Genomic DNA, 15773 nt, shown 5'->3' with positions numbered 1-15773 from the left:
TCATGTCGTGGGGGGTGGGGGGGGGGGGGGGGGGGGCTTTGAGATGGCATTTTGTGACAAATGTCTCTCTTTGGCACCAACTTGCCTGAGGGCTGAGTCTAGCTCAACATTATTTATTTTAGAGTCCTCTACTTGTTGTAATTGTTTACTGCATTCCCCTGTCTGTGACATGCTGTAAAGCCTACTGGTGAAGCCTCCTCACAGCTTTTTAATCTGACGAGAGGGGTCACTTTCATTTTAATGGATTGTAAAGAAAATGTATTTATTTTAGCTGTAGCAGTCTCTAGTTCCAGTTAGGTATCCGAGTATTGCTTGGTCACATTTAAGTAAAACTTGCAGGACTCTTGTGCGTAACAGAGTATTTATACTCTGTATTGCTTTTACTTCCAAATCAAAGTACTTCCACCAATGGAAAAATTTTCTGATTGAGTCTTCAGTGGAAATCAATCGGTCAGCAAATATTTACCCTAAAAGCAACCTCTCCCTTAGCTTGTATGATTGTTCTAGTAGTGTGTTTACCAGTATAGCAGTTGCCAGCATTTCCATCCAGCAGAATCTCTTCTGTCATGTGAAAAATGTACACAAAGACTGTTAACACAAGGTCACACAATTTCATATGTATGTGCTCTGCTTCCTAATTTTGGTACTGTGTGTTCGTGATTCCCTACCTTGAGTGTCAGCTTCTTCAATGGGTGGTAGTCCTGTCGATTGGGGGAAAGATTGTCAAAGAACTGAAGCAACAGATTAATCAAAGTGTATATGAATTTAGGAACTGACCTGTCCAAGGCCGGGATGCATAGGTGTGAAGGTTTGTACCTAGTAGATGATAATGGATTGTTAGGATCCCATTTGACTAAAGCTACTACATTCCAATGTCACGTACAGTATGACAAAAATAATATAACACAGTTACAAGGTGCTACATGACTGAACCAGGATATGTTAGGACTGCCATGAGGCAAATAAACCCATTCAGGTATTAATATTACAATAAAATAATTAAAAAGTGACAGGGGAAAATACTCACAATACTCAAAGTGGTAACAATTTACCAAAGTCAGTTACCTTTAGGAGTTTCTTGTGTGCATTTCTCTCCATCTAGTTTAGAGACATACACTATATGTATGAAAAGGGATATATGGTTAGTGTGGCTACTTTAAGCTAAGGTATGAATATTTGAAAATTTATGTATGTTAAAAAGGGAAAGAAGGAAATGTGAAGCTGAGTAAAAGGTGTATTCACACACAAAAAAAATCTAACACAAATTAAAATTTACCATTTAACTGTTGATTGTTGATGCTGTAGCCAACAGGTTGCACACTTGGCTTTTCTGACAAAGAAAATAAGCTTTATTAGGTCAACTTCAAAAGATCTAACTAATCCAATAAGTGCGTGCTGTGTGTTTTTGTTAGTCTTACTGTATACATATCTCCCCAAGTAGATCTGTCCAAACACAGTCATAGCTACAGCCAGGAGCACCACAGCCAGGAGAGCCAACCAGAGCACCCTGAATAGACACCGCCACTCATCTGAGAGGAATTAAAATAGACCAATTTTGGAGACAGAAAAAGATTCTGGAAATACAACTGTTTTCATTATCAATCCTTATGTTAAATTTTGTTTAATTAAGCCATTAAAAATTATTTTTTTAATCTACAGTGCCAGGAGACAGTACAAATGCCAATTATAATTATCCAGAACTAAAGATGAGCTTGAGAATTTTAGGTCTTTTCGAAGTATAGCATGGAGACAGTCTACAAGCAAGGTGTCAAAACATGGACTGTGGGGTTTTGTGTTTTTCACCTTAACCATCAAACCACTGAATGCCACAGAAATGGTTTTTTTTGTCTGGTCCCAATCAGTCGTAGACAAATTATTCAGCTAATTGTCTCAGCAATAGAAAGTCGTGAGACTTGAAAATAACATTTTTTAAAAGAAGTAAGAATCATCTAAAAAGAAGACAGAAAGGGATATAACTGGTGAGCAAGCAAGATAGGAAACACAATCAGAGGAAAAGAGAAAGATTGATATACAAGAGACAGAGGGGAAAAAAAGTGAATGCAGGAGATAAAGATGGAGCAATAAGAGCAGACCAATGGAAGGGAGAAAGTGGAAAAATGTAGTGAAAATGGGACAGAAAGCTTAAAGTGAAATAGATACCCTATTTTCTTTGTGCGCACTGGAAAATTTTACATAGTCATAGCTTTAAGCATAGGGGAGTGTCGAACAGAAAAAAGCAAGCCAAAATCAATACAGCCTTGGACGTGCAGTACATTACGTTGTACTGTAACCCTTGGAAACTGTAAATGATCGTACAGTACAGAGTGAGAAAGAGAAAAGAAACTGAAATTGGAGCCAAGAGAGCAGGAACTGAGGGGAATTTGTTCTATTGAAAAAAAATGACAGTGTGGACTGAGAGAGAAGGCAGTTTTGAATGAGGTGAATCACTTTCACCTCAATGAAAACCGATTGGCCAGTGTCCCTGAATTGTATCCTTTTAAACTAAAGCTACATCAGGAACAAAGAAGCACTGCTCTCTGATCCTGATACCCACCTTTATGTGCCCATTTCCATCGCAACTTTTCTTTTGTTGTAGCAGTCAATAAAGTTTGATTGGAGAACCAAAGGAGGCAGCTGCTCTGCCTGGCTGACTTGGAGCTTGTCAGGACAGGAAGGCAGCAGTAAAAAACCTCCTTGTGTCCTTCATCACCCTTGTTCTTCTCTTCCTCCTCCTCCTCAGGAAAGTAAAGATGCAAGGAACTGTAATTACTGTAGCCATACAAGGTGACGTTCAGGGTCTCTGAGCTGTCAAGCTGAAGCTCCACTGTCACTTCCAGATGGATCTTTACAGCTGTGGATGGATAGATAGAATGTACAGTAATGCTTTAGGTTGCAGTCCATAGATTATTGTAAGTGTGTAATTATTTAGTGCATACATGGTATGTAATCATCTGCTGATGATTAATGGGCAAAAGCAGTGGTCAGGGTATGCTTCCGAACAGTAACCAGATCCAAACTGGAAGCAGCTACCAGTTAGTTTTTGAAGTATCTGGCCATTTATAAATGATGACAGTGTTACAGACAAAAAATTTCAGACATTACCAAAGTGATGAGAGGTACTGTAATCCTGAGAAGAACATGAATGTTTGTACCAAATTTTAGATGAATTTATCCAATAGTTGCTGAGATATTTTACTCAAAACCACAAATGCCAACTGCATAGTGGGATAGATGAAAAAAAAAATCAGGGAATCACCAAAGTATTTAGGATTCATCATCTGGGAATCATGAATCTGAACCAAATGTCATTTGAATCTGTCCAATATTTGTTGAGACATTTCAGTCTGAATTCATCATCTGGGAATCATGAATCTGAAACAAATGTCATTTGAATCTGTGTTGAGACATTTCAGTCTGAGCCAAAGTTGTGGACCAACTAACAGACCGTTTCCATCTATGAAGCCATGCTTCAAACTACAAACAACAAAAACGTGTCCTTAAAACTCCGTACAATACCTGAAGATGACATGTTGCGGTCTAATCTTGCCATGTCTGTATCTGTCTGACACATGAACCAGCTCTTTTCTGGATCTTCACCGCCTCTCCTGGAGTCTGATGCAGTATCTGTCATGTTGCTTTGTTCCCCTTGTGTGCAGGCCTGGACCCACTGAGAAGGATCACATATAATACTTCCAGCATCCTCGGTTTTCTTGTGCTCCCCCCTCTTCACCTGGTTACCTCGCTCACAGGGTTGGTAAGGCAGACAGAGGAAGCTGACTTTTGATACTGAAAGGGGAGAAACAAAGAACAGCAGAATATTCAGAAGGATTTCTCAGTGAGATCAGGCTTAAAGTGCTAAAACAACAGTAAGAAATTTGTAGCAAGATCTCAAAAGGGAAACCGTTGCCTCCTGTTTGTATCTGAAAGAAAGAGCCAAAAAGAGAAGCCATGGGAGAAACAAAAAGCAAAACCACTGACAGCAAACACGTGCGCTAGTACAAAGGCTAAAGGATGTTGCTGTCAAAAATAGAAGCTTTTCGATGCAACACCACATTTTCAAAAAGCAGCTATCAGTCTTGTATGGAGCTATATTTGGGTTTGATTTTTATCAAAAAAGAGAGGGAGAGGACAAAGCGGAGTGAGTCTTACATGAAGGGGAAGTAACGAGACAAAGTTGCTCAACAAAATAAAAATCTTTTAACAACTTTAAATATAAAGCTTGAACAAAACATCTATGAAAACTGGATCAAAACTAATGCTACCTCTATTTTTTATGCTTCAAAAGGTAGTGACCTGATAACGAGGCGTGTGGACACAGACAAACGCACACAAAAACAGACAGTGGATAAACCACAATCTGAATCGGTTTTGGATGACCTACCTCTGTACAATGTGAAGAATTCTGGGAGGCAGATGATAAAGGCGAGGATCACGAGGATGAAAAGTTTTATGAGTGCTGCTCTTGTCATGATGCGCCATAAGATCACTCACCCACACAGACAGACACGCTTATTCACGACAACAGAGGCATGACTTGTATCTTGTGGTACCTGCTTCCTTCTACAGTTTTTAAACAAACACAGGCATTCACACGCAGTCCCTGCCCATCAGAGTAGCCTTTAGTAGAGTTTCAGAAGCCTCAAAGATATTGCTCAAAATTCATGTAGAGGCAGGCGACACAGGCACGCAACCCTTCACTTCCTATTGTACTTCCTGTCATTTCCTCAGTAATACTGAGAAATAGAGTTGCAGAAACAGCAGCGTTTCTATCAGCAATGTAAGTAGAAATGTTGGGTCTGTTTGTGTGTTTATGTGAGACATGGTATGTGGATACTGGCTGTTCTGTTTTTTTAGCCTTCATGAATGAATTTTTGTCCTGTTAGATAAGTGATCTGTGTTGTTTGTGTGGATCTGTACAAAGAGTTCAAGTTATGTTTTATATTGGTTTGTGTAAAACAGAACAAAGTTGATTCTTCATACCTTGACATGACATAAAGACTAAAATTAGGATTATGTATGGAAGACTAGATCTACTGTCTCACCTCTGGATTTCCATCCTTTTTCTTTTTCATAATGTGTTGTTTTTTCACAACAACATATCTCATTGCCATTAGAAACTTAATTATATGAAGTATTATCTGATAATTATGACTTAGTATCATAATTCTAAAATAATAAATAGTCTCAACAGTTATTAAATGATAATATGAGATACTATTTCTCATTTAAACTGTAGCTGTCAGATGCTAAGGCATGAGTATGACAAAGCTTCTCATAATTATGTGGTTATAATTTATGAGACTAATTTATTATCAAAGTTTATTCATATTTCTGAAATATGATATCTTAGTTATGACAAGGTGAGTATATAACAATGATGTGAGGGGAAAACCGCACTTGATGAAATCTGGTGTTTGTGAGGGTTTTTCCACAGACCTCAGTCCAGCTACCAATCCTCGAATTAACATTACCACACAGCAGAGAGCTGACAAGTTGCTGGAAAAGAAATTACCTTTGTTAATCTTATTTTGCTCTGTTCTGAAGATAAGGCGTGTTTTTCCTTTGTACCGTCGAACTGGATCTTGTGGGGGTTCAGATTGCATGGTTGGGTACCTGAGAGCCACTTATCTGGGAATGCCTGGGATGAGGAGACACACACACTGTGAAACACAAAAACAGTGATGAGCATGGCTGGCACCTGGAGTCTTATCTCCACTACACAGCGACATGTCTCTCTCAGGGCTCAATCAGCAGCTTATAAAACAGCAGAGAAGGAGCCAAAACTAAAATAAATTCACTTTGTGTTTTTGTATTCAGTCAAAGTCGCTTGACATTTTGAGTGTTTCAGGTATTTAGAGTGTGGATTAAATATATTTACCACCACCTGTGACTGTTGGTGGAGTGTGTGTTTGTCTAATATAATGTACAAATAGAGCACTGTTACAATAAGATGGTTAAAAAATGTAAATAAATAAATAAAATAAGAAAAGCAAATACTGTATTGTTTAAGAGCAAATTGGTCCAGAGAAAAGATTTTATCTGGTTTGTGTGTTTTTTTTTTTTAAACTAGTTATCTGAATTGTATGGGTTTCTGGGTTTTCTTTTATAAAGTAATTTTTTTTTACAAAATATTGCGAAATTGTTTAGAAATTATGGACAAGCATGAGGTTTTTTTATAAAATGACACTTTTTTTCATTTTAATCAAAAGGACACTGTCCATATGTGCATGATTTTTGAATGTCCCTTTGTGTCATGGTTAAAACCTTAAAATAGGTCAAATATATCAAAAGATTCTCACCCTCTTGTATACATTTTATGCCCAGCAGATCATCTCACAGCTGTACACCTCCACACAGATGGTAAAAGCTGAGACTTGGGTGATAACAAAGGGGGATAACCCATCAGGGAACCAGGAGGAAATTCCTTCATGATTTTCAAGTCTCTTTGAAACGCGGGTTGAAAACCACAGGTATGAACTTGTCTGCTTGTTTTGTTTGTGTCTATGATTAGTATACTGCTGTGTGGTCCTGATGTGTTAAATTACACACCAACATTAAAAGGAAGATAAAATCTTCTTTTGCTTCCAAGTTTTCAGCTTGACTGTTTACCAGAAATCGAATCATTCATTCATAGAAATAGTTGGATAATTTGTGCAATGGACCAAATGGTACAAATATGAGCAAGATATAATGTGTTGCTGAATGAGCCATATGCTAAGCTAAGCTAATTGTTTCAGGGCTGTAACTTTATACTTATTAATATAAAATTAGCATCACGTTTTTCAGGCTTTAGGCAACTTATACAAGAAAGCAAATAGTGTTTTCCAAAATTTTCTGTATCTTTGACTCCAAGGTAGATAAACAGATAAATCTCTATGTTTTGGTGCTGTAACCCTAGTGGTCTTTTCTCTAGTGCTGCAATCAAAATTTTTATTGTCCACAAGATGTCAAAATCTGTAGCAGATTGGAGCTTTAATTTACTAGCAATGATGAATCTTTTGGTTTTAATGATCCCACCACCTTCACTTGGGACAGCCTCAAGACAGACTTCAATTTTTACAACTCTCCAATAGAAGCAGTTAAGTAGTTTATAGCAAAAATTATCACTATGTTTATGGTTCAGTCCAAAACTTACTATGGACGGTAGCAAATTCTGCAGCCTCTGGAGACCAACAGAGCTGTAGCTGTTTTTGTCTTGTGTACACATCTATCACTTTTAACGTTACAGTCAGAAGCTGTGATGATCACAAGGTTGTGCAGGGGCTGACTATGTGAGACGTGTGTGTTTGTGTGATCACAGGTGTCCTTATAAGTGCTTAAATTTCCTTCAACGCCCAGCAATTAGCTTAACATTTACTATACATCCTGTCAGATGCATTGACAGTCACCCCCCAACAGAAATCACTTGGGAGATAGTGTACAGCTATGTGGACTCTTTCTGGAGCTTTACATTACTGCAGAATAAGGTAAAGAGAGTTTAGGGATTGAATCTAATAGCGAGGTGAGAATAGGAATTTGGATACGAGAGAGGCTACGCTATGAAGGGTCAGCACAGGTTATGGTTGAATTTCAGGCTGGAGATGTTGCATGTTTGATCCTCACATCTTGTCCTTGCTGTGATGTATGGACTTAATCCCTGGATTGGCTTTAAATGGACACAGTGATGTTCTTGGATAGGCTAAGGCATCAATAGATACAATGATCTTTTATTCCCTTTTAGGTGTGGGGAGTTGGTGTTGAGAAATCACGAGAAACGAGGTTGGTTTTGAGCTTGCTGCAGTTTATGTTCTTTGTCCAAATAAATGACCAAGTTGTTGGTTATAGTTGCTCTGATTGCTGATTAATTACAAAATAACCACTACTGTATACTTCAGTGGTGTTTATAGTCCTCTAATAAATGTGCTTCACTTATGGGTTGACCTTTTAATTGATCGATTTATTGATGGTATTTACATTGTTGTTTGATTAGTGGCCATATTGTCATCTTGTCCTCTTGGAAAATGTGTTGTTCATACATTACTGTAGTCAGTTTTACTACCATTGTTTTGGTAGTGGTCTCGAGTCTTCCATATACTCTACTGGGACCTGCTGACTAGCTTCTCTTTATTTGTTACAGTCATGGGCAAGCAAACTAGTTTCCTCTCTAGGAAATAATATAATTAATTTCTAATTTGATCTAAACTTACTCAGCTCACATTGCATTTTAGATTTTGCATCAGTCATACAGTTGAATAAAACTCTGGTATTACTCATGTTGTGAGGATGTAAATCTGTTTACACAGTCACATTGTGGGGACTTAACATCCTTGCGTGAGCAAAAAGCAACCCTCTAAAATGTGAATGTGTACAGTTTAGAATAATGACTTGGTTTAAGGTTAGGCTGAGGGTTAGAGTTACACATTTACTGGTTGTGGTCAAGGCTAGGGTAAGTCTCCAAGATATGAATGTACGTCAATATAATGTTCCTTGAAGTAATGGAAACACTGTGTGTGTGCGTGTGTGGGTGTGGGTGTGGGTGTGCGCGTGGAAACACTGTGTGTGTGTGCGTGTGTGGGTGTGCGCACGCGCGAGCGAGCACATGCTTAGCAGAAGAGGGGGAGCAACAAACAGTGATGGATTTCTGCAGGGAGGATTCTGAAACCACATGAGTGCATGTGAGGGAGTGAGCAGACAAAAGGACTTGAAGCAGAGCAGGAAGCTTGATTCCCAGCTTGGCCTTTAAGCAAATCTTCTACAGTAATTCATTCTAAACACAATAATTTTGACATCGAAATGTTTGGGTGTATGCATTACGTTAGTGGATGGAGTGGGTGAGGGGGAGAAAGAGCGCCTTTAAGATCTGTCTTTATGATCAGCGAAAAAGCTCAGTCCCAGACCAGACTGAACATTACTAAGCTTTCAGCATGAATGTGCAATAGTTTAGCATGAAATATCTTAACTCAGCCTTACTTGTTAATCCCACTTCCAAGTCATCAGATGAGTGCCTGGTCATATCTTCCACTGAATGGAATTCTGTGTTGACAGCAAACTCCTGGGTTGTTTTTTGTTGGCAGTCTGTCCCAGTAATACCTGGTAAGAATCAACGTTTTAGCACTGCCGCTGTGACCAAGTTACCATGTAGAAGAGCATCTTGCTCAAAGCACCGCTGTGCTACAGCCTCACTGAGCCACGCATAACTGTAGACTCTTCATTATATCACCTATATCAACTATTATTTGTGCAAGTTTTAACTTGAGCGTTGGTAACAGTGCATTTGTCAAAATAATCAAATCCCAAAGATACAGTCATAGTTTTCAGAGCTTTGGATCTCAGTACAAATATAAACCCATTTTTACAGCTTATCAGATCAAATGTCTTTCTGGGTGCACAAAAATAGTAGTGGCTCAGAACTGAATTTCTCAGTGCATATAAATGTTGTTTTTTTCCCCAGCAAATAAGTAACAGTATAATAACACTTTCTAAATATGACTGACAACCATGTCAGCATACAAATTAGGCATCAGCTTAAGCCTATGACATTCAGTCTCTTTGGAAAGCATTCAGACCCATTCACTTTTTGCACACTTTTTAAATGGATAAAATTGCCAGACTGTGGTTGTAATGAGCAGCTTCCAGGTATGAGTGTGTGGAACTGTGAGAATGTGATCAGGGCTTCGGGACTTTTTTTGAAAAGAGACGTGAACTCTCACAGGAGGCTACCTTGAACAAATAACAGTTTTTAAAAATTGTCAGTGCTCACGACTTTATTCACTGACCCAAATGGACCAAAACAAACAAGCAAATAAAACTAATGTCCTTCCTAAGACTTTTGGGTTAAAAGTACAGTATACACATTTCAATGGAACTAATGGTGAGCTCATTAATGGTGTATTGACTGAGCTGGTTATTTGGAAATGATAAGTAGTACTTGCAAATGACAAACAAGTTAAAGAAAAGACAAATAGGGGAGAAATGGTAGTAAGTGAGGTATAAGCAGTGAGAATGTTTTTCCATTGAACATAGAGCAGGAAGAGGGAGAGTGTGGTGATTTAGTGTTGTGTCAGCAGTAAGTCCCGGTGTGGCTCTCCAGAGATTAAGCCACTGTGGAGGTTTATGATTCTTTATGGAGGAATTACGATATTTCTCAGAGATTATCATTACTATGAGCTAACTTGCAAAGGTGTTGAAGGTTTTCTGACTCGTGCTTCTCATCGTTGTGATCTGCTAACTCACTCAGGAATTTCAACAGAATTTCAAGCACTACTGTACTTTGCCCCTTCAAAAAAACAGCTCACACATTAAAACAAGCTCAAGTGTGGTGAAGCTCAGAGCCATCATGGTGCTGCATCTCCTTCGTATCATCTTCTCCCCACCTGTCTCTTCCTTCACTGACCAAAATCTCTTCTGGTGAGAAAATGCCATTTTAACATGATGAAAATCAGTACCTCTGTTGAACAAATGATTGGTTCTGCTTCTTTACACAGGGCAGTTGGTGGGTAAAAATGTGGTTTTCTAAAGCAGAATTTCAGTAGTTTTGCTGACTGTACGCTGAAAAATCCACAAACTTTATGAGGCTCTTGACATCTTGTTTATGTTGCTATGACTTAACATGAACGCTTTATACTTTAAAGTGCTTTATTGGTTGCGGCTCAGCCCATCAACTTTTATTGTCCTGAAAGGGAAAGTAGGCTTGTAGGCAGGGTTGCAATAAAAATGCACAATAAAAATGTATCATAAAAACAATAAAAACACATAAACATAAAAGCTCAGTAAAATGTATGATAAATAGACACATATACCAGCATCGGTTTGTGAGAGCTAAAGTCAATCTCTTATTGAATTAGTCAGCCCAAAAGTATTTAACGTTCCTCAAGAGGAATAACTGTAATATTTCCTTTTCTTATCAGTGATGAGATAGACATACAGTGCCTGTAATTTAAACACAGGGAAGTTCAGGGACATCCAGTTCTGTATTGGATGCATCTGTATTTATTCATAGGGCTTGGCTTGTGACTCGCATGAGGGCCTGACTCATCACAACGCACAACAGTCTATTTGCTCTGTTGTTATCATCTGATTTGAACCTGCATATTAAAACACAACAATATGAATTTGTAAAGGAATAGAAATATTTTCTGTTAATACCAGTTTATTACAGGCAAGGCAAGTTTATTTTTAGAGCAAGTTTTCAGACACAAAGACAATTCAATGTGCTTAACACAACACACACAAATAGATGAAACATTAAAACATTGCAAATTAAAAGTAACAATTATAAAACGGCACAAAGTACAGTAGCAACATGCAATTGTAGACACCTAGTACTTTTAGGATAGCTGTGGCAGAGACACAAGGATTTAGGTTAGAAGAGGATGCAGACAGGGATTATAATCTTGATAATTAAACTGAATTTTAGAGATGTTTTGTTTTTTTTATAACCGATGTGTCCTTCCTGCTTGCCAACCTCATTTTCATTTAATACAGACGTTGCTGTAGCAGCTGCTCGGAGCGGTTTTTGATAGGAATCTCAGAAATATGTTGATGTAAGAGGTTTTATGTGGCGTATGTGGATTTACAGTGACATGTACAGCTGCATGGATCTCATTTATGTTTTGAATATTTTTCTCTGTTTTCATGAATGTAATTATGTAGCAGGGGCACCGGAGGCACACACCCAGAGAGCGGTTGAAGATTTGTTGTGTGTCATTTCCTGTCTCTAGTTTCCTTTCATTTCTCTGCCTTAATCTCTCTACTAAAGGCATAAAATACGACATCCCAGTTGTTAATCGCACCTACTGACAGAACAACCACGAATGAGCACAACAGCAGAAACAACTCAAATCTGATGCAGACCATGAAAAGTAATCAGAGCTATTAAATGGTCCTCTGCGTTGAAATTACACTGTCACAGTCTGGTTAAGTTTAGACTTACACAAATTAGGTGAATATTAATTTCCTAGAGGGAATAAAAGCTTTTAAAAATGTAATTATTATGATGTCCTCCATTAACTTGGCTGCCAAGTGATTTCTGCAGTCTATGCTGAATTGTGCTTTGACCTGACACAAGTCATTGTTAGTGTACAGTTATTAAGTGGCTAAATATGTTCTACGGTGTTATTTTGAATGCTCTGCAGTGCTGCTGCTTTTAGAGGGGCATTTATAGATATGTGTATTTATCATATGGTGCTATGATGACTGTTATTCAGACCGGCTCAGCATATATTTTTAGAACTAATTGTTTCAAGATGGACACAATGCTTTCCTCTCTTTCTCTGCCTTGTTTCTCTGACTATTCTCGTCACATCTTGTAGCGCAGCTTGCACAGTGAGAATCAAATGAGCCTTCTGTGTTACATCTTAATGAAGAGCAGCAAGCACAAACACTAAACAGACATGGTTTCTCATATAGGAGCAAATTTTATTTTAGGATAATGCTGTTCATAAAAAGAAGCAAACGGATGCTTTGGGAGAAAGCTGGCTGGTGGACCTGGCATTTCAGTGGCAATTTCTGAGAAATGTAGTTTTCGTGCTTCAGATAAAAGACTTGTACTATCAATCAGTATAAGCAGGTTAATCCTGTATTGTTAATTGTAATAGTCTTTGGCATGGATAATTATAATCATACATCACTGAGGACATTCAGGCCATTACAGTTTGATTAACATTTTATCTCCCATCTCCAGACTCTCTTTTGGCACACGCACACGTCCTAAATGTTTTCCTCTGTCGTGATGATTTCATTCATTCTCTCAATAAACCAGATGCATGTTAAAAAGTCCCTTGCGCTAAATATGAAGTACCGAGGGCCAGTTAAGAGTTGATAAGCTGCAGTGTCAGCGTCCTCTAAATGCACCCCCTCCAGTAATTATCTCACCAACCGCTGATTAATGTTTAGTCACAGAGCCTGTTCCTTATCTCCTTCTCATTAACACAACCTTCATCCACTCATTTTTATTCTAAATCCGTCTCATCCTGCCATGTTCCACTTATCCTGCAATTAACCAGGAATTACTTTTGGATGTTTGAAGGCAGATGGCCCACCATTCACACTTTTACAGGTGCTTAATGGAAGAATTATTTCAAAGTACAGATAAGAAATCACCCTTGAATACTTTTTGAAGGACTTTTCAATTCCCATAATTGGAAGCATTCTGACTACAAGTCATACAAATGTCTTTCTTCGACTATTTTAAGAAGAAAGAGAAAGGCCCACATCTTCTCATCAAATGTCCATCTCCCCATCTGCAGATTGATTGAAATAAATATGGTAAGTGAAATGATTCACCCTGGTCCTTGAAATTCTTCACAAGATAACTATTCTTTCCACTTTTATTTCATTAGAAGAGTGTAACAAATAAAAACTTTGTTTCACTACTAGTTAGTGTGCACAACACTACCTTGACAACCCAATTCACACATGTACAGTAAACAACCCAGTCCATGCAGATAAACAGGAAGCTCACTTTTGGCCATCAAGTTGCCCCATGCATAAGAAGATCCCCATGCATAGCAAAGCCAAATTGATTCTAATACATTTGTTGGACTGTCTGTCTCCTGAATCTTTATAAAGTTTTTGTCATTTAATTTATTGGCTGTTTGTTGTCAGTTGTGATGCTAAAAGTGTGTAAAGGGGAACCAAGACACCTTATGCTTGCTGCTCTTCTTCTTGTCTTCCTTTTCTTTTCAGTTGAATAGCAAAAGAAAGCACAGATGCACCATTTTCAAACACTCACTGTTTGAGATATTGATCCAGAATTGATCAGGTGTCAACTGGGTGACTAATTACTTAAAGGCTGTTACTCATGGGCTGTGGCTGGTTTGAAATTGGGCTGACACTCAAGTATAAAAGCAGCAGAATTGTGCTACATGTTTAACCCTTATTGCAGTATTCACTGAACAGTATCTTTGTAATATAAACATGCAGGGGGATGTTGCAAATATGTGAATTGAACCATTTTCATTTTATATGTTGATCACACCTATTACGCCAAGCAGACGAAGTTTCATACCAATAAAATATTTTTAACTATTTTTTTTAGATTTTTTTTGTTACTTTGCACTGGGTCAATTTGACCCAGAACATAACAGGAAGGTTAACCCTTATTGCAGTATTCATCTGTTACCTTTTAAGTCTTCACTTTCACATCTTCTAGTTGATTTCTACTTCTGTCCATTCCTGTTCTCGTCCTTCTGTGACTTTGTTGGGACATACTGTAGGTTTGTGGATCAATGATCAGTGGGTGTTCAGGTGACCTTCCTTGGACTGACTAATCTGAGGGCTGTTTGCATAGAGCACTGCATCATCCAAACAGTAAAAATGCTTCTCAGCACTATCTCTTTCTTTCACACCATGTAGGAGCAGCATGGTCCGGAGAATAGTGTAACATCTCTGCATTTGCACATATGCAGGTGTTTGTCTTAACTACTCTTATGTGACACATCTGGAAGAAAATTGTAGCCTTGATTCCAGATGGCTGTGAAAAGACTAGTGTCCTCAGTTGTTTTCCCTTAGCATACATTGGTTTTTGTTTCCACTGGAGCAAAAGCTATACCAATTAATATTTTAATATCAATAATACCGTAGACCAAATGACTAATGTGAAGGCTGTCTCTGGAAGTCTTGTTTTGGTTTTATGGCCTTAAGTTGTGTTTATATATATGTACATTAAGGGGTTATGGTGTAGCCACTAGAGCCTCATCATATCTGACCTCAAAGCTTCAGGGGGCTGTAGTCACAAAAGAGTTTACCATTAGGATTAAGGTTAGGATTACCATTAGGAGTCATCCTAAATGGCACTAAAGGTTCCTAACAGAGAGTTTCCTCTTAAGAGCTGTTCACAGAGCAACTAAGAGCAACATTTAGTACACAACAAAGAGAACTCCTGAGCAAAACAAAAAAAAGAAAGCTAAGACCTTCTGATATGGATGACGTCATGTTTCATGAGTGAACATCCTCTCGATGTCCAAAGTGCTGTTTGAACTCTGCCAGTCTGTGTAAGAATAGTCACAGATGAACAAAAAGATGGATGAAAGACATCAAACTTTGATCTGTTAATTGTACATATAAGCATCAACTTAATTGGAAAATCCAGCGAGTCATGAAATCACTTTTTTTATGTACTGATTGCAGTTGATGATTATTTAATGTGCACTTAATGAACTGTTGAACAAACCAAGGTCTGAAAAGCATTTGATTTAATGAATACTTACAACAGATGGTTGAGGCTGCAAATGGCAGCCATTGTTACCATTGTGTCCAAGAAGCACAAAACTGTGTATACAATCATACCCAGTGTTACTGAATTGGGTTAGTTTGTTGAATCCACTGAATCCTTATTGAACACCTGCCATCAAAATGTAGTTCTTAGCCATTTGTATAAAACATTAACACGATGAGTCACATTACCTGCAGGATGTTACCAACTGTGAGCAGATATTGACACTGAGCTGCCTCTATCCTCTCACATTTTTAGGACTTTATTTTAGTACTACAAGGCTGCTTGTGAATACAATAACTTATACTAAGAACTTAAAGTTACAAGTGACCCGCCCATTATTTTTGAGAGCTACTTTTAGCTTAAGGATATTTTTTTTGGAAGACAACCCCAGGACCACATCAACTGTTTTCTCTGACAAATTTCAAACCGAGATTGTTGATAGTGAAAACAAAGGTAATTTGCTCCTTTAAAAAAAACAATCTCCACTGCAAACCCTCATCTTACTGCAATCAATGCTCTGTCACACTGAATGAATGAACATAAACAGAGCAATTGCACCACAGCAGTCTCCTGCTGA

The 15773-nt window shown here is 38.1% G+C and overlaps 2 protein-coding genes across 5 annotated transcripts in view; one reads left to right on the top strand and one right to left on the bottom strand.

The window, feature by feature from the left end:
* The window catches only part of LOC109974157 (uncharacterized), a 6321-nt gene extending 1560 nt beyond the window's left edge, over positions 1-4761 (bottom strand). Inside the window, exons 1-9 of one of the 2 annotated variants that reach the window (XM_020624205.1) lie at positions 4382-4761; positions 3517-3786; positions 2555-2851; positions 1419-1529; positions 1277-1330; positions 1066-1098; positions 778-816; positions 669-701; positions 520-561 (exon numbers count right to left, since the gene is read on the bottom strand). In XM_020624205.1, coding sequence (XP_020479861.1) covers positions 520-561; positions 669-701; positions 778-816; positions 1066-1098; positions 1277-1330; positions 1419-1529; positions 2555-2851; positions 3517-3786; positions 4382-4469 — 967 coding nt within the window. In that variant the 5' untranslated portion in view covers positions 4470-4761. Of the gene's footprint in view, positions 1-519; positions 562-668; positions 702-777; positions 817-1065; positions 1117-1276; positions 1331-1418; positions 1530-2554; positions 2852-3516; positions 3787-4381 lie in introns of both variants that reach the window. The other variant, XM_020624204.1, reaches the window with a different exon arrangement.
* klhl5 (kelch-like family member 5) overlaps positions 1-15773 on the top strand; it is a 50019-nt gene that overhangs the window by 594 nt on the left and 33652 nt on the right. The window contains exon 2 of one of the 3 annotated variants that reach the window (XM_020624200.1): positions 6328-6470. The exons of 1 other annotated variant lie outside the window; for it this stretch is intronic. The gene's annotated coding sequence lies outside the window, so the exon portion shown is untranslated. Of the gene's footprint in view, positions 1-6324; positions 6471-15773 lie in introns of all 3 variants that reach the window. One more of the 3 variants, XM_020624201.1, reaches the window with a different exon arrangement.

Source organism: Monopterus albus, unplaced genomic scaffold (assembly GCF_001952655.1).
Source record: "Monopterus albus unplaced genomic scaffold, M_albus_1.0 scaffold322.1, whole genome shotgun sequence".
Lineage (NCBI taxonomy): Eukaryota > Metazoa > Chordata > Actinopteri > Synbranchiformes > Synbranchidae > Monopterus > Monopterus albus.
Note: the sequence above shows the minus strand (reverse complement) of the source record. Positions and strands in the feature narration are given on the sequence as shown.